Source organism: Lotus japonicus, chromosome 6, assembly GCF_012489685.1.
Source record: "Lotus japonicus ecotype B-129 chromosome 6, LjGifu_v1.2".
In the NCBI taxonomy this organism is placed as follows: Eukaryota; Viridiplantae; Streptophyta; class Magnoliopsida; order Fabales; family Fabaceae; genus Lotus; species Lotus japonicus.
Genome location: NC_080046.1, coordinates 12,474,506 through 12,498,583, shown reverse-complemented (window position 1 = coordinate 12,498,583; position 24,078 = coordinate 12,474,506). Strand labels below are relative to the sequence as shown.

The 24,078-nt window shown below is 40.3% G+C and overlaps 1 protein-coding gene across 1 annotated transcript; it reads left to right on the top strand.

Moving 5' to 3' along the window:
• Positions 1 to 5,193: 5,193 nt before the first annotated feature.
• Positions 5,194 to 5,799, top strand: LOC130724922 (uncharacterized). Its single transcript, XM_057576187.1, has one exon. The coding sequence runs from the start codon at positions 5,194 to 5,196 to the stop codon at positions 5,797 to 5,799; it is 606 nt and encodes a 201-aa protein (XP_057432170.1).
• Positions 5,800 to 24,078: the final 18,279 nt, after the last annotated feature.

The window sequence follows — 24,078 nt, the reverse complement described above, 5'->3', positions numbered from 1 at the left end:
GGAACCCCCACATCTATTTAAATCCGTTTAAAGTGCAAAAAGACTAAAATTCCCTTATTAAAAAATACCCCCTCCGTTCCTATTTAAAAGAACCAAACTAACATTTCACGCCTCTTAAAAAAGTGGTTTGTAGTATTAAATTTGTTCAAATTTATCTCAACTTTCCAAAACTACCCGAACTTATTTTTTTTAATTTCTATTTATCATTAATGAGAATGAGTTGCAACTATAGTGGAAAGAAAGAGAAACCCCTATTAAATGAGGGGGTATTGTTGCCAAAAAATAATTAATGCATCTTGAAATTTGAATTGGTTCTTATAAAAATAACCAAGTTACACCCTTCATTTGGTTCTTATAAATAGAAATGGAGGGAGTATAAAAAATCCACACCTTCATCCTCACATTCTCTCTCATCTCTCCTTACCTCTTTCCTCTTTCTTCCCTCACCACCACCACCACCTACCACCAACCACCCACCACCAACATCTTATGTCGTTTTTGTAATTTCTAACTCTAAGGAGTTTTTTCTGTCTTTTTTTATTTTTTTTGCAACTAAACGTACTTTAGAGGTGCGTGACTCACGCACTTTAAAAGTGCTTAGTGAACGCACTTTTAACGTGCGAAGTGAACGCACTTTTAAGGTGCGTTTTGCTGCAAATTTGTACATAACTGATATTAGATGATTTTTAAAATTCATGAGACAACTAGAATGTGTAGAAATAAGGAGATTCTGACTCCATATTTGAGCTCAGAATGATCCTATTACCTTAAGTAAGAAGTGACAGTCCAAAATTCTTTCTAGAATTTAAACAGAATTATAGCACTTTCAAAGTGCTATAGTAACGCACTTTAAAAGTGAGGGCGAAAAAAATTATGAGGGCTTTTTTAGATTTTACGAATTAATCAGGGTACGAATAAATGTGGGAGGGTGGGGGGAGAGGGTCTGAATAACAACTCAAAAAAAAATGGAATTAATTTATAATGACTTATTTTATCCTATAAAGGTATATCATGCATTAATACATAATACACAGAGTAAATTACAAAACTACCTACAACTTTGTTTATATGACACTACACTTTATTCTTCTCTAAAATTTATACTTCATCCGCTCTTCATTCAACTTTTGTGATGAAATATCAAAATCATTTAATTTACGAAATTCTTGGCCAAAATTCTTCCCTGAAAAATAGGGATGAAATTAAGTGACCTATTTTAAAGATAGATTTTTCTATCACAAATTTTGTCATTTAGAATTGGCTAATATTGTTAAAAGGTCAATATTAGCAGTGAATTTTATTTCTAGCTCTAAAACTCATCGCTATTATTATATGTCAAAATTTATATGTATTAGTGACGAATTTTTTAGATGGAAAAACTCATCGCCTAAATACAAATATAAACTAGTGACGATATTGACAAATGAAAATATCCATTCATAAAATCTGCCGCTAATTTCATGTCTATTATTGATTGACTAAGGCTCTTGTGATAAATTCTAATATTTTGTTGCAAAAGTTAAAATAGATGGGACGAAGTGTAAATTTTATAGAAGAATGAAGTTTAATGTCATATGAACAAATTTGGAGATAGTGGAGTATAGTATACTCTAATACACTACCATTTTGTGGAGACAAAACTGCTACAAACTTTAGGTATTAATCCCTCCATAAAATCGGCCACCGATTTCGTCTCTATTATTGATTGACCAAGGATCTTGTGATGAATTCTAATATTTTGTTGCAAAAGTTAAAATCGATGGGGCAAAGTGAAAATTTTACAGAATAATGAAGTTTAGTGTCATATGAACAAATTTGGAGATACTGGAGTATAATATACTCTAATACACTACCATTTTGTGGAGACAAAATTGCTACAAACTTTAGGTATTACCTAGTATATGTGCCATAAAAAGTAAGCCCAACTTTTTTCAAGTTCTGCAATTTCCTTGTCCTCTTCGACTAATTGTTATCCAAACTTACTTGTTTTATGACAAATCGTATATTCCTAGAATGATATTGCCTTAAATGGGGGAATTAGATGGTGTCGTACACATTGAAGGCACGGACCACAGATGGGGCCTTAACGTGCTTGCACATGAGACAAGAGTGTCGTACTTGTCTGAAGAGTTGCCTCAGATGAAAGACTTAGAGATGGTGTTGTGCGCATCAAAGGCTTGCTCCTCAAACTGGACCTTTACGTGCATGAATGTCGAATAGATTTGTTGCACTCATCAGAAGTGTTGCCTCGAGTGGGAGACTTAGATGGTGTTATGCGCATCGAAGGCTTGTGCCTTGGACATGGGCCTTCACATGCTTGTGCGCCGATTAGAGGCGTCGCGCTTATCAGATGTGTCGCCTTAAATGGGAGACTTAGATGGTATCGCACGCAATAGAGGCTTTTGCCTCAAATATGGGCCTTTACGTATCTCTGCGTCAAACAATCAGATAATTGGTGATTGGTTCCGTGACCTATCCTCTATATCCTTCGTTTAGTAGGGCTTCAGGTTTATGAGCTTACACTTTTCGCCCTTTCTTTAAAAAGTCTATGTTCATATTGGTTTGCTTAAGTACATACATCATCCATTACACAATCAGAAAATTTGTTTATGAAAAAATGCTAAATGTTCAAAATTTAGAAGCAACTTAAGTGTTACAAACAATTCTCGAAAATTAAATGGAAAATGATGATTCAAAGAAAGGATTTAGGGTTTATTGGCATTCATATTAGTTGGTGATCATAAGTGTCTTGAAGGTGCTACCAATGATGAGATTTGGACTTAGCATCTCAAATTTGGGCAAAAGCTTGATTTCTTTGAAGTGTCAAGTAATGATGAATGGTTGCTCCGCAATTAAACCTCTAATATGTATGTTCAAATGGATTTCTATATATTGGACAAAAAAGAATGGATTTCTATGTTATCAACATGAACATGATGAACAATTTTGTTCTAACTTAGAAATTTTCTTTTGTTTTGGGTGAGGGTTAGTCATTTAATTTTTGTGATCCGCCTATAGTAGTCCATATCAAACTAGACTTCAATACGAGCTCTAGAATCTCTGCAGCATTAAATAAACAAATCCCTTGAACTAGAACTAGAGGTGGGTAAAAGTAAACCTCCACATTATGAAGATGGGCGGAGGAGGCGAATTCCGGCGGCGAAGTACATATGGAAAGGTTAATGGTGGTGCTTCATCTTCACAAGAATGAAGGCGTATTGAGGCAACCACTACTGATAGGCCGGAAATAGAGTTGACTCTCTTCATTGATGGCCTTGGTGAACAAACGACATATAATCAAATCAAACAAATGTTTTCAAAAGTAGGCAAAGTGGTGGGTATCTTCGTACAAAGAACAAAGAAAAGGCATTGAGACTATAAGTTTGGTTTTGTAAGATTCTCTTCAAAGGCAGAGGCCTCTTCTGCCATCAAGATGCTGAATGGGAAGAGGGTTTTTGGCTCACATTTGAAGGTCTCCTTAGCGAGGTCCCCTTTCAAATTTCCAGGGGAGAGAAGACACCTCATGTCTGAAGCGGGAAAGCCAAAAACTGAGCGGAGAAAGTCTGGACCACCAGGTAATTCATATGGAAATAAGAGATGGATCCCCAAACAATCCAAAAAATATAGAAATAGCTGAAGAGCAATTGGTATCGGATGAAACGAAGAAATGGCTAAACAGGGTGTTATTACGATCTCTGAGAGGGAGATTCAACACTGAAACAATTCAATCGTTCATGGACTCACTATGCATCTCGAAGGTGAGAGTAAAGAGATGGGGCGCCACAGAGGTTATTATGGAATTTCCGAATAACTATGATAGATTGAGTTTCTTGGCAAATGAAGCAATTGCTTCTGATCAACTCTTTGACATATTAAGGACTCCACTCGCACATTCAGCCCCCCTTCTCATTTCTTTTGGACAAGGATACAAAATCTTCCACTGGGACTCTGGAATGAAGACTTCTTCAGGGAAATTACCATCTCAATGGGGTCTTTTGTGTGCCTTGATGATAAAACGAGAAACATGGATAGACTACCAATGTGGCAAGGGTGTTAATCAATTCTCCATCATCCTTTTTCCCTCCAAAGATGATGGAAGTTCCCTTCCTCAATTCCAAGGCGGGGATCGCCGTAGAAGTTGATGCTATTACAGACTTCTTCATTAATTCTGAAGAAGAAGTTGACCCGCTTGAAGGGTTGTCGACAGAGGAGATTGAAACTAAGGGTCAAGACAACTTTGAGGGGACCGTGGTCGCTGAATCTGAACTTTCCGGCGAAGAAGAGGCTCACTCTGAGGTGTGTAGTGGTTTGAAAAGTGATACCATGGCGTCTTCCGATACCCACGTCATGATCTCCGACGATCTGCAAGTTAGTCAGATGACAGAAGGGCAGCTGGTACCGTTGACAGGAGAAGTTGTGACCCATCGGTTGGTCAACTCATGGAACCAAACTAATTTAAGGAATAAAAACCAGACACTTTTTACTGTCAGAAAATGGGAAAACACACGAGGGGATAGGGAAACATTCATTCTCAACTTTGAGGATGATGTTCAGCTTAAAATAATAACATTAAGCAATGAGGTGTCACCATTTTGGGCCCCACATATAGCTGAGTTACCTATGTTCAAGGACAAAAGCATTTGGTCAACGTTGTGGGACCAAGCTCTTCCCTATGCAAACAACTTCAAATTCTTTTCCAATTTGATCCCCTATTTTCCAAACCTAAGCATGGGACTCCAAACTGTTGGGCCGGGTATCTATGGCCCAGATTCAAGGGTGCTATTGGAGCCTTGTATTACCACAGAACATGTTCCCCTAGAGGTAGTTGTACCACTCAAGAGAGGTAGAGGGCGCCCCAAAAAAGATAAAGCTGCATTAAGTGGGCCAAAAAGAAAGGGATCTACCCCCAACCATAGATCATCAACTCCCTCCAACTCTGTCGCTTCTAGTCGTAGTACTATATCGACGGCAAATACACCCCCTCTTCAACAACTACTTATCATCTAGAGGAAGAAAAGTGGGTTGCGGGGCATCAGCAATTAATTCGACTCAGAGGCTCTGGCCCTCGCTTCAACAGAGTAAAAGACTCATGGGTTCTGGAAAAATCCACAGGGCTTGAATTCCCAAGCTCTGGCGAACGTGCTGTCCAGGGGCTTGAAGAGGAGATTGAAAGGATCATATCAAATCGTTAGAATGGCTGAGGGGAAGTGGGTATCTTGGAATGTTAGAGGACTTGGAGGAGCTGAGAAACGAAGAGAGGTTAAAGATGCAATTCGTAAGGATAATCCTGATGTGGTGTTGTTACAAGAGACTAAATTGGGGCCTCATCGTTTAAAGGTAATAGAAACTTTTTCTCAATTCCTCAACATGAATTTTGATGTCATCCCTGCAAATGTTTTTGCTGGTGGCTTACTATCACTATGGAAATATACTGTTATTATGGTGGAAAATGTGATCAAGATCAAGAGGTTCTTGGGGCTATGGGTCAAATTCAACACAGTAGACTGGCAAGGGCTGATAGGTAATGTATATGGCCCTAACTTAGAGGAAGAAAGATCACCCTTCTTTGCGTCAATGTCTGACATAATAGCCACTGTGGGTGATGGCGTTTGCTTGCTTGGGGGGGATTTCAAAGCGGTTATGAATCAGGGAGAAAGGAGTGGTAGCCCTAATGTTGTAGATGCAAACTTCTACAACTTCGTGGGAAGCCACAATCTGATTGATCTACCACTTCAAAACTCCCGATTCACTTGGTACAACTCTAGAGATGATGGTTTGTGGTGTCGTATTGATAGATGACTTGTAAATGAAGAGGTTGTCAATATTTTGAAAGGAATCAGTCAGTTAGCGGAGAACTTAGGCTTCTCAGATCACCGTCCTGTGATTGTGGCAATGGGAGCGGTCAATTATGGACCAAAACCATTCCTTTTTTACAATAGCTGATTATTGGACAAAGAATTTGAGAAACTTGTCAATGAGTGGTAGAGCTCGAATATTGTTGTGGGATGGTCAGGTTTCATTCTTCAGCAGAAACTGAAAGCGCTGAAAACCAATATTAGAAACTAGAAGGGCTATTCATGGAAAGGAACAAATGACAGGATTTAGACTCTTGAATCTGGATTGCAAGATGTGATGAAACGTTTGGAAGATGGTGAGTCATCAACAGACCTAAGGAGTAGGAGAATGTCTTATCTTGATGGCCTATGGCATGAATATAAAGTGGAAGAGGCTCGATGGAGACAGAAAGCCAGGATTTTGTGGATCAAGTCCGAGGATAGAAACACGGTCTACTTCCATGCCACTTGCAAAGTGAGGCAATCAGCTAGAAGAATTAAAAAACTTGTGGTAAATGAGGAGATTACAGAAGATCCCATCTTGATTAAAGAGACCATATTTCAATACTTCAAATCTTTTTTTTCCCATGAAGATATTTGTAGACCCAAGATCAAATGCAGCAACATGTATAGATTGAAGGTCAGCGAAAGGGAAGCACTTGAAGCCAAATTTTCTGAAGCATAAATTTGGAAGGTGTTGAAGTCATGCGATGGAAATAAGGCAACGTGGCCGGATGGCTTTAACCTTGGTTTCTTTAAACATTTATGACCGATTGTTAAATGAGAAGTGAACCATTTATTCAATGATTTCCACGAGTTTGGGAAATTGGTGAAAGGCTTAACTGCTACCTTTATTTGTTTGATCCCAAATACTCTTGCCCAAAAACAGTTGCTGATTTTAGAACCATAAGCCTCATTGGAAGTGCTTATAAGCTGATTTCCAAAGTGCTCGCGGCGAGGCTTCAATCGATAATGCCGGTAGCTATAACGGAAAATCAATTTGCCTTCAGACTGGGGAGGTAGATTGAAGATTACATTCTAATTGCAAATGAAATTGATGATCACTTGAAGAGGAGACAAGGTGGGGGATATCTACTTAAGCTTGATTTTGCCAAAGCCTACGACAACATTGAATGTGGCTTTTTACTTGACACCCTGGCGGAGATGGGATTTGGTACCAAATGGGTTAATTGGATGCACAATTTCATATCTTCCGCTGCCTTAGCAATCTTGGTGAATGGATCCCTGACGGCTTTCTTTGACATGCACAAAGCAAGGTGACCTGCTTTCTCCCCTTTTGTTCAATATTTGTGTTAACGGATTGTCTTGTATGTTAAATCAATTACTAGGGGAATTCAAATTCAGTGGGGTAAGGATTGGCCCGGAGCTTGCCCTAAACCATGTCCAATTTGCGGATGACACACTTCTATTTTGTGAGAATAACGAGGAGCAACTAAATCTCCTTTGTAACACATTGCTGAGCTTTTTGTTTGCTTCTGGATTAAAACTGAATTTCTCCAAATCTACCCTTATTGGTATCAACATGGATGAAGTTGAGGTGCAGTTTTCAGCAAGTACTTATGGATGGAGAGTTGGTCATCTACCTATCACTTATCTTGGTGTCCCATTGGGAGGAAATCCATGCAGAATTTCCTTTTGGGAACCGATGTTGTGTAATTTCAGAAAGAAAAGAAGGAGCTGGAACTCAAAATACATATCCTTGAGTGGAAGATTATCCTTGCGACGCTTTGTGCTATCCCCCTTTACCTCATGTTAAATTTTAAAGCACCTGTTGGTGTTATTGGTGAAGTGGAAAAGATCTTGAGGGCCTTCTTGTGGGGGAAAGAAGGTAGTGGAAGGAGGATTGCTTGGATACCCTGGATGATGATTTTCCAATCAGAAGAGGTCGCTGGCTTAGGCTTGGGCTTTATTATTGAAGTGGGCTTGGAGATTTGGCATTGAGAAGCACAACCTATGGATAAAAATTATCAGTGAGAAATATATGCTAAATGAGAATGTGCTACTCTTTCATCATGCAATCTTAGATGGAAGAAACTGGTCAACCATTATGCAAGATATTGTGAATATCTATGTGAAGACACCTTGTTAGAAAAAGTTCTGAAACAAGGACTAGTGGTGGGTGTGGGAAATGGAAAAAATACCTGGTTTTGGATGGACCCGTGGGCTAATGTTGAAGCACTATGCACTAAATTTCCCAGGCTTTTTGCTGTCAGTTTGAACAAGGTTGCCACTATCGAAGAGGTAGGTGTTTTTCACCATGGAAAATGGATGTGGGATCTCTCTTTTAGAAGATCTTTTTTTGAGTGGGAACAAGAACTCTACGACTCTTTGCTGAACATGATAAATGCTCGATTCCCCTCGTCCACTTCTCCCGATACAATTTTCTGGCATATCGGTCCCTCTGGCATATTCATAGTGAAGGCGTTGTGTGCTTGGGTGGAGAATAGAGCCTTTGAGAATGAACGATGGCTATATCCAGCATCCTTAAGAAAAATCATCCCACCCAAGGTGGGGCTGTTATTTTGGCAGGCGAGTAATGATAAATTGGCCACTAAACAGAACTTAATCTCTAGAGGTGTTGCTCTCACTGATAATGGAATCTGCTCCATGTGCTCAAGCGAAACTGAATCAATTAATCATCTATTCTAGCACTGTTCTTTTGCGTGGAAGTTATGGGTATCAACCTTATCAAGAGAAGAGGTTTCCTGGGCCATTCCAGGTTCCATAGATGCTTTAGCCCAGGAATGGAACTCGATAGTAGTGTCCTCAGACTCGACACTATGGAACCTTATCCCTTATGCTATTGTTTTTTCTCGACCAATATGGGCTATGGGTGGGCATATGAAGCGGAGGTTAAGGCCATCTTGAAAGCCCTGGTCTTTTGCCAACAATACAACCTAAGGGACATTGTTATTGAAAGCGATTCCACCACTGCGATCGGTTGAGTTATGCCCAAATCCAATCGGCCTTGGAAACTACTTAACGAGCTAAACCACATAGACTTCCTGATGCTTAAAGTACACTTCCTGGGTGTTTTCCACATTTTCAGAGAGGCAAATGCTTCAGCTAATTTGCTGGCTAAATCAGGGTGCAACCGATCATCAAACCTGTGGTGGAAATCTGATAGAACTTTCTGAATATGTCCGCTTCTGAGCCTTGATTCTGTTTTGTGCTATTCACCACGTATTGCTGGTTCGTCTCAAGGATTGCAGCGCCTTCCATACTCTCCTGCTTTTCCCCTGTTTCTTTTTTATTTGTTTGTCTCTGGCTTTCCTATTTTTTCTTAAGCCAAACCTACCTGTACTCTTAAATCTCTAAGTTTCAGAGTTCAAGTTCAATACTTAGGAGTCACTTTTGGTAAGATATTTAGTTTTCACCACATTAGAGCGAAACAAAATTACTTTAATAGATAATCCAATTATTAGGAATATAATTGGATACTTATGGTTAATAATACAAATAAACAAAAACAGACCCGAATATCTAAAAGTCAAGCATTTGATTCTCCCAATAAGATTAAGGAATTAATTAATTTATATATCCTGTCGAGAGGGTGGCCAGAAGGGAAGCTTTCAGTGTTAGTTTATTTGCAAAGAGAAGCTTCCGGGGCTATGTGGCATATCCCAATTACACTAACCTACAACAGTATTTGATGTGAAGAAAGGGATCGTCTAAATGACCCATGATAAAGTTTGGGTTAAATAACCCATCATCCAATCACATTGGAGATAAGTGAGTTGGAATTTCTATTTTATATTTATTAATTTATTTCCAACTCATTTATCTCCAATATGATTGGATGGTGGGTTATTTAACCCAAACTTTATCATGGGTCATTTAGACAACCCGTAAACAAAAAGTACTTTAATTTTATTGTAGAATATATTACCCTCCATGAAATTCTCCCATGCAAGTCCTTATCCTTGGTTATCCGAAACGAACCTGAGAGAATGAAGAGAATATTTTTTCTAAGTACTCCAATTATACTCCTAATAAGATTCTCCTACATCTCTTCTAAATATATGTTCTTCTGTCCGCTTTGGACCTTCTTGAAGGTCATTCCCCATGTGATCACATGCAACCATTAATGTTATTTCAAGCTATTATTAACTTACAAATTGCTGCTGAGATTAACTATAGAGTATTGCCTAATCATTAACTTTAAGGAAACAAAGATTATCTAGTAATCATGCATATTTACTTTTTTGATATTATCCTAACTAACAATCTTATAAAGCACTCATTCAGATGAAGTTCAACACATACATTTGACGATTATAAGGTATAATATCTATTGTCAATAGTTATTCACTGTTTAACTAGTGGTATCTAAGATACTAGATTGTACATTATCGATTGAATACAAAGGAATTAATATAAGTTGTAAGAATCACGAGTCCTAAGATATCCATTTAGCAGATTAGTTAATCGGTCGTTGCTCCCACCAGGCTAATGAGTCATGTGGATTACTTCTTTTTTGGGTAAATGGTCACATTGGTCCCTGGATGTTCGCACCGACTTCAGAATCGTCCCTGGATGAATTTTATTAGGCTCGGGGTCCCCAGATGTGGCAAAAAATAGTCATATTAGTCCCTGACGTTAAAATCTCCTAACGTCCGTTAACCCAATTAATAAAAGTCAACATTTTCTTTCTAATTCTCTTTCACTTTGGTCCCTTTCTTCTTTCTTCCACCCTCTTCACCCCCTCCTTCCATCATTTTCACCAAAACCCACCCCCCATCATGCTTCAGAAACCCAGAACGTAAACCCACAATCTTCACCTCCTTCATCTTCATCTTGTTCATCTTCACTTTATTCATCTTCATCCCCTTCTTCCATCATCTTCACCAAAAACTCCTCTCCTTCTTCATCAACCCATTCCCTTTTTTTTTTCTTTTTTTTTCAGACCATTTACCCCTTTCTTTCATCTCTGTCTGTCCCAAAGAATTAGGGTTTCCCTCATTTCCCCAAATCACAATTCCCCGTTTTTCCCTCGCAATCTCTTTCTGCATTTTCGCAATTAAGGTTCGCCATTCATCTTTTTGGTTTTCTCGTTCCTGAAAGTTTATGTTTTTGTTTGTTTCTCGATTTGGGATTTTTTTGTTGGGTGCAGATGTGTAATTGAAGCAGAAGCAGAAGCTAGAGGAGGTGGAGGAGGAAGAAGAGGAGGAGGAGGAAGAGGGCGTGTAATTGGGTCCTTAGGTTGAAGAAGATCTGAGGCTTTTTCCGTTTTGTTTTGTTTTGTTGAAGAAAGATGAGCGCTTCGAGGTTCATCAAGTGCGTCACTGTTGGGGATGGAGCTGTTGGCAAAACCTGCTTGCTAATTTCCTACACCAGCAACACCTTCCCCACGGTCTCTTCTTTCTTCCTCTCTTTTTCTTTTCTCTCAATTTCCTGCATTTTCTTTTTCTTTGAAAGAAAGAAAAATATTTCCCAATCTGAAGGTAAATTTGGTGTTAAATCTGAGTTGGGTTTGTGTTAAATCTGGGAGAGAAGGTTTGGGCATGGTTGGTTGAAGAAGGAGAAGAAGAGTGTTGATGATGATGATATGAAAAAAAAAGGGGAATGGGTTGATGAAGAAGGGGAGGAGTTTTTGGTGAAGATGATGGAAGAAGGGGATGAAGATGAATAAAGTGAAGATGAACAAGATGCAGATGAAGGAGGTGAAGATTGTGGGTTTACGTTCTGGGTTTCTGAAGCATGATGGGGGGTGGGTTTTGGTGAAAATGATGGAAGGAGGGGGTGAAGAGGGTGGAAGAAAGAAGAAAGGGACCAAAGTGAAAGAAAATTAGAAAGAAAATGTTGACTTTTATTAATTGGGTTAACGGACGTTAGGAGATTTTAACGTCAGGGACTAATATGACTATTTTTTGCCACATCTGGGGACCGCGAGCCTAATAAAATTCATCCAGGGACGATTCTGAAGTCGGTGCGAACATCCAGGGACCAATGTGACCATTTACCCCTTCTTTTTTTGTTGTCAAAAGTCATGTGGGTTACTTCAAAGCCACAAATTACTCTTGATTAAAGCTCGGGCCTCGAATCTACAATACCCTAATCATATCATAGCCTCCATAATTACATAAACATGTCGGGTCACTTAGTAAGGGTTTATCACTTAATTTATCTTCAGATGAATTTTCTTTGTCGATGTGAGAGTTGTGTTGGTGGATGATCGGTGAGCACTTCTGTAAACGACCTACAGTTTCGAAGATATGCTCTAACCCGTGATGACAATTGTATTGGTATAGGCGTATAAGATTGTAGGGCGCATTAATTCTATAAGTGTCAAGGGATTAGGAAATATGTATCTAGGTAAGTGGGCAGGGCAACGACCCATGACTCAAATGGTCAGAACCAAAGTATAAATATAAGACACTCGCCCAAGAGGTGGGGGATCTCACTTTTGAACACTCATATTAAATTCTCTCTTGGTCCTCTCTCTCTCTCTAAGACTCTTAGACAGGGTTCTATATATACCAGAACATTGGCACTCACCGTGGGGCCTCGGGAAAATTGTTCCTAGGCTTCAAGGTTTCACAATGGTTACTCGATCCAGAGCAAATGACGAGAGGAGTAACATTATTCCAGACAATACTTCTCGCGACGTTTTGCAATGGATCTTGGCGGATTTAAATGATCTTTGTGCTCATAATCAAAAGTTACAAACTCAAGTGGCTGAACTCAATCAAGTTCAGATCAGCGAGATGGCGAACGAAGAATGACAGAGACGGTGGTGGATATCCAAGCTTTCTCTGAAGAAATCGCAAACACAGTTGTTCTAGACAATTTGAAGACATTGGTTTTGGAATTATGCTTTGGTGGTACTGATCCTAAGAATCATTTAATGTACTTCAACACCAAAATGATTATCATATGCGTGATTGATGCTTTGAAATGCAAGATGCTGTCATCTACTTTCAAGAAATCGGCCAGAACTTGGTTTACAACTCAACCTCCACGTTCAATTGTTAATTTCACTGAGTTATCAACCAGGTTTCTCTCTCAGTTCTCTTCAAGTCAAGCACAAAAAGTCACGCCTACGACTTTATTCAATGTTCAGCAAAAGGAAAATGAAACTTTGCAAGAATATATGAGGCGCTATAATCAATTGGCGGTCCATTTGGAGGATAAAATGCTAGAGGTTTGTATTGTTTTGAGAATGGATTAAGGGATGGACATTTGAATAGTGACTTAAGTAGGAAACAAGTAATGACAATGGTGGAATTGCGGAGTAAGGTTCTGAAGTTGATAAAAGTAGCACAAGAAATGAGGGTTTTAATTGTTCCCGACTTAATACTTGATTTTTCAAATGATATAAAGATTTATCATTTTCGTTAGTATCGTTTGGTGCAGCGGAAGTGTAAGAGAAGAAGAGTAGACGATGCACGCACACAGACAATTTTATCCCGGTTCACCCCCAAAACGATAAGGCTACGTCCAGTCCTTGGTAGCACCAAGATTTCACTAAGCACAAGTATCAAGGACTTCTCCTTACAAGTATTCGACATGACTTGTCCCAATGAGTATTCTTGTACATGCCTCTCCAGGCAGAGCGAGTATTATTGTACATGGCTCTCCATGCATAACGAGTATTCTTTTGTCACCGCCTCTCTAGGAAAAACACATTATTTCCCCACTACCTCTCCAGGCATTGAGTATTAGACAGAACTCCTCTCATCAAGTATTATAGTACATGCCTCTCCAAGCATAACGAGTAATCTTGTCCACGCTTCCCTAGTCTCCCGGCATTATTCTTAGATCTAGAAAAAGTTTCATCTATGCGTAACATTCTAGCAGCATGGTACTAAGTTCAGTGCACAACATAAAAATGGAGTACAAAAAGGAGAAGAAAACTTACTAGTTTGAAGTCAGAAGAAGCTTGAATAGTCTTTGCTAAATGCCTTGAAAACACTGCGAACTTCAAATGAGCTTTTGCAGAGAAAATGGTGATGGTAAAGTGAAAATGAAGGTCAGTATATATAGAGCAAGAATGAGGAGGTGTAATGGTTGAAGATGAAAGGGTTTAGGGACGCGTGTTTTCACACGGAAGATTACAACCACAAGTTGTACTTGGAAAGAAATGCTTCGTTTCATGTGGTGTTATGAAATGTTGCGTTTGGGGCGAAGGGTGCATTGAATGATTTTATACATGACTTTTGGATTTTTCCTCCATTTAATTGTTGAAGTTCTTTTACATTTATTTGTACAAGTTTCAAAATTTATGTGCATTATTACTTTAAGTATTATGAGAGTAGGTTGTGGTCATGATTTTGGAAAGTGGAAATTAATCATGATGACAATTTGAGGATGTGACTGATTTGAGGTGATGATTTGGGTCGACTCGTACACGCAACATGAAGACCAAGAAGCAACAACAAAAGTTGAAATGACAAAGGAATATCTACTTAGCTTTTGTGTTTTTTCTTATGATTTTGGAGCATGTGCGCTAATTGTTTTCCTTTGCGTGTGGTTTTTGGTGTGTTAATAACATGTGAGCTTGAAGAAAAGACACACTTCACCTTAAAGCTTTTAAGACTTGGTGTCTTGTGTGCTTGTGTACTGATTTGAGCATATAAGATAGTAGGGCGCATTAATTCTATAAGCGTCAAGGGATTAGAAAATATGTATTAACATAAGTGGGTCGGGGAGACCCATGACTCAAACGGGTCAGAACAAAAGTATAAATAAGACACCCGCCTAAGAGGTGAGGATATCACTTTTAAACACTCATATTGTATTCTCTCTCTAAGACTGTTAGACAAGGTTCTATACCAGAACAACAACTAAAGGCAAACTCACTGTTTACCCAGAAATTTGGTAAACAGTTCGAAATCCAAATATTCATGAAGAGGTTGGATTTTTATCCTCTTTTGGGTTCTTTAACCGAAATTAGCGTGTCAAATCCCTTCATTTAAATCGTTAAAAGGGTGTATTTGTTGAATGGAAGAAGAAGAAGATCAAAGCTAAACTAAAAACTTAGGAAAAGCAAGTTAAATCGCAAACGAAAACGAAAAGAAATGCATTGATAAAATAAATGTGGTTACACATGAAAATACTCAAGAGTTCTAAGCATGCTATTAGTCACTGTTGCTTGGACTTTAAGCATTTTTACAGAAGTTTGAGTTAAAACATGCGAACCCTTTGCTTGACTATAATCTGGCTATTTATAAGCCTCCAACTCTAATTGCCCTCTCTTATGAACATTTCCACAACCGCCTGAGTGCTTGAAACTACTGCTTTATGCTTGCTATGAGAACGTTGTTGGCAGTTGGTTACCATGATCTTTTACTGCTTGGTCGAAACATTCTTTGCCTTGATAACACCATCACCCCAAGTTTCCTTTTGGTTGAATTTTATATCTTAGCTGAAGCTACGTCCTGATCGATTTGGTCGACAACTCCTTCTTTGGTTGACATCCCATTTTCACCTCTGGGCTGGTTTGTGTTTTGGTCAATTTTATCTTTGGACTTACGACTTTCAAGCTTTGATGTCTCCACCAACCTATAATAATTTTCGAGCCAACACTGTTAGAAGTCCCACATTGGCTAGAGATAGAGCATAGATAGCCTTTATAAGGGTAGTGCAAACCTTAACTCTTGAGCTAGCTTTTGTGGTTGAGTATAGACCTCCAAATTTCTAATATGGTATCAGAGCCTATCCTAGATCCATTTGTTGTTTGTTGTGGAGACCTCCCATTATTGGGCCACCCGTTGTTGTTGATCCCACGTTCCAGGTTGTTCAGTCCTGGACGTGAGGGGGTGTGTTAGAAGTCCCACATTGGCTAGAGATAGAGCATAGATAGCCTTTATAAGGATAGTGCAAACCTTAACTCTTGAGCTAGCTTTTGTGGTTAAGTATAGGCCTCCCAATTTCTAATAAACACTCACCCAAATTTTTTATTACCAAAACAAATTATAACCTCCATAATAAATATTGCTGGTGAAGCCAAAAAAAAGTTTTACGAAGTTTGTAAAACATTGTTTTTCTTTTTTCGCAATGCACAGCTAAATCTTGTGGGCCGTATCTGACCATAGTTTTACTTGGTTTTTATAATAAGAATTATATTAAAATAAAGTATAAAAGAAACTTCAAACTTGAGAATGAAAAAGGAGTTTCCTTTCTTCGATCAAATAAAAAAAAGGAGTTGATTTTCAATTTATTTCTTTAAACTACATGTATTCATAGAAACAATTATTTAAGTGGCATTGCATACATACTTAAATCCAAAATATTTACTTAAGTGCATGTCACGCTTAGTCGTAATTACTTTTCTAAAAGTTTATAGTGTGCATGTACTGCTATATATTTCTCAAGAATCTTCATATACCAAATTGAAAACCACCAATTTGGGTGTGTACAAATATAATAATACAATATGGGTGTTAAGCTAAAATTATGACCACTACGATTTTCGATATCATGTTGGAAAGGTGGTTGCTTGACAGAAAGGACTATGACGAAACTTGCGACTCAGCACGTGGTGTCCTTCAAAGGCAAGTTAGTAAGAGCCATATCTCGACAAACCCAGCAGATGAAGGAACTTCGATCATCTTAACGGAAGAGGCAGTTACTGAGTGATGGGCAATTACGAGCACGTGCGTGTACCCACGATGCCACGAATGGCAACGGTTACCCACGACTCAAGACCACCCACGTGGCAATTAAGTCACGTGCTCAGAATCTCCGGCTGAACGTGGGATGAGGCGCCAAAATTCAAACCCACTAAGCCCTTACACATTGAAGAAAAACCGCCAAGTACGTGGAGAAAAGGAGAGCACTATAAATAGAAGAAGCAGCATCAGAAAAAGGGTTCCCAACTCAAACTCTGAAAATTCACCAAAAAGCTCTAAATGTCCGCATCAATGAGACTCAAGGAGCAAGGCATGATGATGGAGGAGTACGTTGCAGAACCAGCATTTTAGTTTTCTTATATTAAGCTTGTCAATTTCCAGTTCCTTTATGCAGTTTCCTGTCGAAATTTACATTTCTTGTAGCTTTCGTGTTATTTTGATTTATGTGACTTCTTTGTAATTGACCCGTGCTTAATGAAATCCAGTTCTATTTGAATCGTTCGTTGTTGTCGAAAAACACTCACGCACACACAACACTTTGGCAAAGCGTTTTCTCAAAAGGACCCTGAATCTAAACTTCCTTTAGTCGAACTAAGAGGATATTTGTTTACCAAAAATCAGTGTAAACAAATTGGCACGCCCAGTGGGACCGTTTTTGTGAAAACTAAGTTTTACAGAAGCGTTTTGTGTGTTTGATTTATTGCATGATATCTGGTATTTGTTACTTGCCTTGATTGTGGTTTACGTTTTATATGCACCTGAGAAGTGGTAAGACTGTAAGTATGGCAAGCAATCGAGGAAGAACCTCCCCCCAAGGGTCTAACGTAGGCAATCAGAGCAGCCCCGGGGGAAGTAGCGGTAACAATAATGAAGAAGTGTCTACTGGGATGGGACCTGGCACTACCATGCCAACCCAGAACGTAGCAATTTCTGCAGTTGCAGAAATGCCTGTATCTACATCAGTGCAGGCACAAATTGTTCCAACGGTTACAAGAGGAGATATGCCTTATGGTATGCCTATATCCGTAATGCAAGGCATACAAGGTACATATTCGACGTTCCCCGAGAGTGTTCCCCCATTTAGCATTCCCCCCTTTGGGGCAAATGGAACAATGTTAAACTTAGGGAGTCGAGTTAGTCCTCCTGGCCCTATTCCTGGGTCCAGTTCACAAATTTATTTGTCTACAGGTATGAACACCGGTTCACTTCAAGCCATTAGGCAGCAAGTAGATGATAGTAACCATGAAATGATTAACATGCTATCTCGTCAGATAGGTGAAATAATTAACCCGGTGCTCCAAAACAATGTTGCCAATAATCAGCATTTGGCACGTCAGATGGATCGTTTGGCTGCAGCCCTGGGGGCACCAGTCGAAATTCAACCAGCACCAGGGGTTAACCAAATCCCATTGCCTAATCATGTCCCTGCCCCTGTGCGTTATCAAGCGCCACAACACCAAGATATGGGGGCAAACCCTTTGTTTAGGGGAAACGAGGCGGTGCAGCCACCATTGCAAAATGTGTATATGGTGAACAGGGAAGAACACACTGATGGTGTGCTAGAAAGAATTCGACATCAGAACGCTGGGGGGCAGCAAAATGTTGCTGCTGTGGTGGAACAATTGTTGAACCAACATGGCTTCAACGTGGGTTTCGCGAATAGACCCCATTTTGTGTCGGCCTTTACAGAGGAAGTTCTCGAATCAGAACTCCCTCGAGGCTGGAAGGTCCCCAAATTCACTAAGTTCTCTGGGGATTCAGGAGAGTCTACTGTAGAACACATAGCCAGGTACCAAATCGAAGCAGGGGATTTAGCCATCAATGAAAATTTAAAAATGAAGTACTTCCCGAGTTCTTTAACTAAGAATGCGTTTACCTGGTTCACCACCCTCGCCCCTAGGTCAGTCCATACATGGGCCCAGTTGGAAAGAATTTTCCATGAACAATTCTTTAGGGGAGAGTGCAAAGTGAGTTTGAAAGATTTGGCTAGTGTCAAAAGAAAGTCAGCAGAATCCATTGATGATTATCTAAACAGGTTTAGGATGCTTAAATCTCGATGTTTCACTCATGTCCCTGAACATGAGTTAGTGGTCTTAGCCGCTGGTGGTCTAGAGTATTCTATCAGGAAGAAAATCGATACTCAGTACATTCGAGATATGTCTCTGCTCGCAGACAGAGTGAGGCACATCGAATTACTAAAGGCTGAAAAGTCTGAAGAAAGGGCCAAGACTACTAAGTGGCCAAAGAAGGAAAAAATAGCGTACATAGACACTGATCCAGTGTGTCAAAGTGCATGTGTTTATCGTGAGGTCCCTGCAGACGTCGACTTAAATGATGTCAATCTGGCTGAACTTCAGCTAGGCGATCCTTATGTTTGTAAAGCATTGAAACCATATGAAAACAAACTTGGGGAGGAAAACCCCAAGAACACGATTCCTGCTGTGAAAACTTATACTTTTGATGTGACCAAATGTGACGCAATTTATGATATACTTGTATCTGATGGTTTGCTTGTGGTCCCTAAAGACCAAAAACTTCCTTCTCCTGAGCAAAGGAAAGGGAAGAAATATTGCAAATATCACAACTTTTTTGGTCATTGGACCTCACAGTGTGTTCGTTTCAGGGATCTTGTGCAGGGAGCATTGGATTCAGGAAGACTTAAGTATGATGAAAAAGCCAAAAGCCAAATGAAGATTGACTCTGATCCGTTGCAGGTAGCTGAAGCCAATTATGTGGAACCTTTCTACATTGGCATGGTCGAAATTTCTGAGAAGCTAGATCTGGGCCTAACACTTGGGGAGGCAAAGGAGGAAAACATTGCTGTCGAAGAACCAGAGGTCGAGAAAGAGGTGAGCCTAGAGGAGGTTTACCTCAAGGCCTGAGAAACTCTTGTTGAGTTTTTGTCCCGGAGCAAAGATGGCGAGAAAGAAGTCATGTTGTGCCCTTGATGCAGCGCCATTTTCGACAAGTCGGCAGCCAAAGCCTACCAAGATTCTGAAATGAAAAGGCATTATCCGAACAAAGTGCCTGTGTCTAGGAGGTTGAAATATCCCCATGAGGAGTGGGTTGAAAGAGGCCAGGAACTCGATGGCCATAAAGGCCAGAAGTCGAGGAATAAAGACAAGACTTACGTCCCTGATGCTAGGTTGCCAAAAAACCAATGGTTCAGGCCAGCACCCCCAAGGCCAAAACAACACCAGAAGTGGCAGAAAATCGACCTGGGCCAGGGATCCTCTTACATCAACAATTCCCGTGTGTCGCGAAGCTATTCCTATGGCTCTGGGAACTACTATACTCCTGAGCAAATGACCAGAACTCAGTTCAGACGCTTCCTGAGGAAGAGGAAAGCTGAAAGGGAAAGAGGTGGCAAGTTCCGTTCATTATGGGACATAAAGCCAGAAGACAACCCTCGCAATGAACCTAGTGTGGCGTCGATTATCAATCAGCTCGACCACGCCATTAAACAAGGAACAACTGTGCCACCAAACCCGGCTAAGGAAAAGGGGAAAGAGGCTGTTGAAGATGAGGATGAAGACATGCTCGAAGATTTCGACGACAGTGATGGAGAAGACCTCAACATCATCTGCATAGTGTCTATCTTACCTGCTGAATTCGATAGAATCTCAGAAGTTACAGAAAGCGAAGAAGATTACTATGTCGAGGAAGAACCAGATGACAACCCTTTGTGTTATTATGTGATGCAGAGAGGGTCTGTCGAGGATGAGAGAGCTATTTTCCAGAGGCCAACTGAGCAAATGAAGAGCCATTTGAAACCATTATTTGTTTGGGCCAAAGTCAAGGAGAAAGGAGTTAATAAAGTCCTTGTCGACGGGGGAGCTGCAATCAACCTGATGCCTGGGTTTATGCTCAAAAAGTTGGGTAAAACCGAAGCAGATCTAATCCCACATGATATGGTACTTTCTGATTATGAAGGAAAGACAGGTTCTTCCTTGGGGGCAATCATGCTGAACATAACAGTAGGAACAGTGGCCCGCTCCACATTGTTCATTGTGGTCCCTTCAAAGGCTAATTACAATTTGTTGTTGGGAAGAGAATGGATTCATGGCGTGGGGGCAGTACCCTCGACTTTGCACCAACGTATATCCATTTGGAAGTCTGATGGGGTCGTCGAAAATGTACAAGCAGATCAAAGCTACTACTTAGCAGAGACAGGTTACGTTGGTAAGAAGAATTTTGAGAAGAGCCTAGCCACCATAGCTCCTTTGGACACAGTGGCTAATCAATACTTCAACCCATACTCAGAGTACTCAGTGACATTAGATCCCATCCGGGGGCTAAACCTCAATGAAGCATGCAAACCTGATGCCATGAGTAGATGGCACAGCGATGAAGAAAAAGATGCCACTACTGAGTGGCAAACCAGTGGTAAAGATGATTAATTCGAGCATAGCTCGAATTTCGGCTTACGCAGCCGAAAACAAAATAAGAACAGCCTTAGAGGCCGAAAGAATGGCCAAAGAAATGGCTATTGATGAAGCTAGTGTCTCAATTCTGCCTGTCGAAATGACATCTCAGGAGGAGGCAACAACGAATAAGGCTGGATTGCATCTACGATGATAGCCCATTGGAGGAGGCAACACGCGCTTGGAAGAAGACGAGCAGAGTGTCGAAGAATTTGAAGATCTCCGTAATTTAAGGCTGGATTGCATCTACGATGATAGCCCATTGGGTTTCGAGAAGCCAGCGATCGACATTTCTACGAAAATGGAAGCACAGGACCCTTTGGAAGAAGTGAACTTGGGTGATGGCTCAGAAAAGAAGCCAACATACATCAGTGCTCTTATTGACCCAGAGTTAAAGGATAGGATGGTGAAATTACTCAAAGAATTCAAAGACTGTTTCGCTTGGGATTATGATGAAATGCCAGGACTGAGTCGAGAACTGGTAGAATTGCAGTTACCCATCAAAGAAGATAAGAAACCAGTCAAGCAATTACCTAGGAGGTTCCATCCAGATGTGCTGGTAAAAATCAAAGAGGAAATCGAAAGGCTCCTCAGGTGCAAGTTTATCAGGACAGCTCGATATGTGGATTGGTTAGCCAACGTGGTCCCAGTAATCAAGAAGAATGGAAAGATGAGGGTTTGCATTGACTTTCGAGATCTTAATGCTGCCACTCCAAAAGACGAGTATCACATGCCCATTGCCGAGATGATGGTGGACTCAGCTGCTGGCCACGAATACTTAAGCCTGTTAGATGGTTATTCAGGCTACAACCAAATCTTCATAGCAGAAGAAGATGTGTCGAAGACAGCTTTTCGATGTCCTGGTGCCTTGGGGACATATGAGTGGGTGGTCATGCCATTTGGGCTGAAAAACGCTGGCGCGACCTACCAAAGGGTAATGAATACCATTTTTCATGATTTTATTGAAACTTTGATGCAGGTTTACATTGATGATATTGTGGTGAAATCCCCATCAAGGGATGACCATTTATCCCATCTAAGGAAATCCTTTGAGAGGATGAGGAAATATGGCTTAAAGATGAACCCCCTTAAATGTGCCTTCGGTGTTATTGCAGGTGATTTTTTTGGTTTTGTGGTGCATAAAAAGGGCATTGAGATCAACAAAAACAAGGCCAAAGCCATTCTCGACACAAGTCCACCAACCAGCAAGAAACAACTGCAATCGTTACTGGGAAAGATCAACTTCCTGAGGAGATTCATTGCCAACCTCAGCGAGAAGACTAAATCATTTTCCTCACTTCTTCGACTTAAAAAAGAAGATGTGTTCCGCTGGGAAGCAGAACATCAAAAAGCATTTGATGAGCTCAAAGAGTACTTGTCCAACCCACCTGTGATGGCACCACCCATAGGAGGGAGGCCAATGAAGCTGTATATCTCCGCCACAGATGAAACCATTGGAAGCATGTTGGCTCAAGAAGATGAAGGTGGCAAAGAAAGAGCCATATTTTATTTAAGTAGGGTGTTGAATGACGCAGAAACTCGATATACTATGATCGAGAAATTGTGTTTATGCTTGTACTTCTCTTGTCTAAAGCTGAAATATTATATAAAGCCAATCGATGTAATGGTTTTTTCTCATTATGATATAATAAAGCACATGTTATCCAAACCTATCTTGCACAGTCGAATTGGTAAATGGGCTTTGGCCCTAACCGAATATTCACTAACTTATGCCCCACTAAAAGCAATTAAGGGGCAGGCAATTGCCGATTTCTTGGCAGATCACACCTTGCCTAAAGAAATCGTAACTTATGTGGGCATCCAACCTTGGAAGCTATTTTTTGACGGTTCCAGCCATAAAAATGGAACTGGAATCGGGATGTTCATAGTATCCCCAGGGGGCATCCCCACGAAATTCAAGTTTAGGATTAAGAGTAACTGCTCGAACAATGAGGCTGAATATGAGGCGTTAATATCAGGCCTCGAAATCTTGATAGCCCTTGGGGCAAAGAATGTTGTCATAAAAGGAGATTCTGAGTTGGTGATAAAGCAACTTACCAAGGAATACAAATGCGTTAGTGAAAATCTAGCTAGATACTACACGAAAGCGAATAATGTGTTGGCCAAATTCGACGAAGCTGGAATAGGCCATGTTTCCAGGATAGATAATCAAGAGGCCAATGAATTGGCACAAATCGCGTCAGGATACGTGGTCGATAAACTTAGGCTGAAAGAGCTTATCGAGGTCAAAGAAAAACTAAACCCCTCCGACCTCGACATCCTGGTCATTAACAATATGGCACCTAATGATTGGAGAAAGCCAATTGTCGATTACTTGCAAAATCCTGTGGGCACCACAGATAGAAAAACAAAGTACAGGGCGATGAACTATGTCGTTATGGGAAATGAGCTATTCAAGAAGCATGTCGACGGAACACTACTGAAGTGTTTAAGTAAAGACGACGCGTTCATAGCGATCTCGGCTGTTCACGATGGGTTATGTGGTGCCCACCAGGCAGGAATCAAGATGAAGTGGATCCTATTTCGACAATGGATGTATTGGCCTACTATCATGAAGGATTGCATGGAGTATGCCAAGGGGTGCCAAGATTGCCAGAGACACGCAGGGATACAACATGTGCCAGCAAGTGAATTACACTCAATCATTAAACCATGGCCATTCAGGGGATGGGCTTTAGACCTAATTGGCGAGATTAACCCATCTTCTTCTAGGCAACATAAGTACATAATAGTGGCCATAGACTATTTTACCAAGTGAGTAGAGGCAGTTCCTTTACAAAACGTTACCCAAGACACTGTGATCGATTTCATTCAGGATCACATAGTGTACCGTTTCGGGTTACCTGAATCACTCACTACAGACCAAGGCACAGTATTTGTAGGTCAAAAAGTGGCATCATTTGCAGAGTCTTGGGGTATAAAACTCCTAACCTCGACTCCTTATTATGCTCAAGCGAATGGCCAAGTAGAAGCGGCCAACAAAACATTAATCTCCTTGATTAAAAAACATGTTGGTCGAAAACCTAAAAGCTGGCATCAAACGTTGGGCCAAGTGCTTTGGGCTTACAGGAATTCACCTAAGGAAGCTACCGGAGCAACACCATTTCGACTAGCATACGGCCAAGAAGCGGTGTTACCAGCAGAAGTATATTTACAGTCATGTAGAATCCAAAGGCAAGAAGAAATTCCAAGTGAAGACTATTG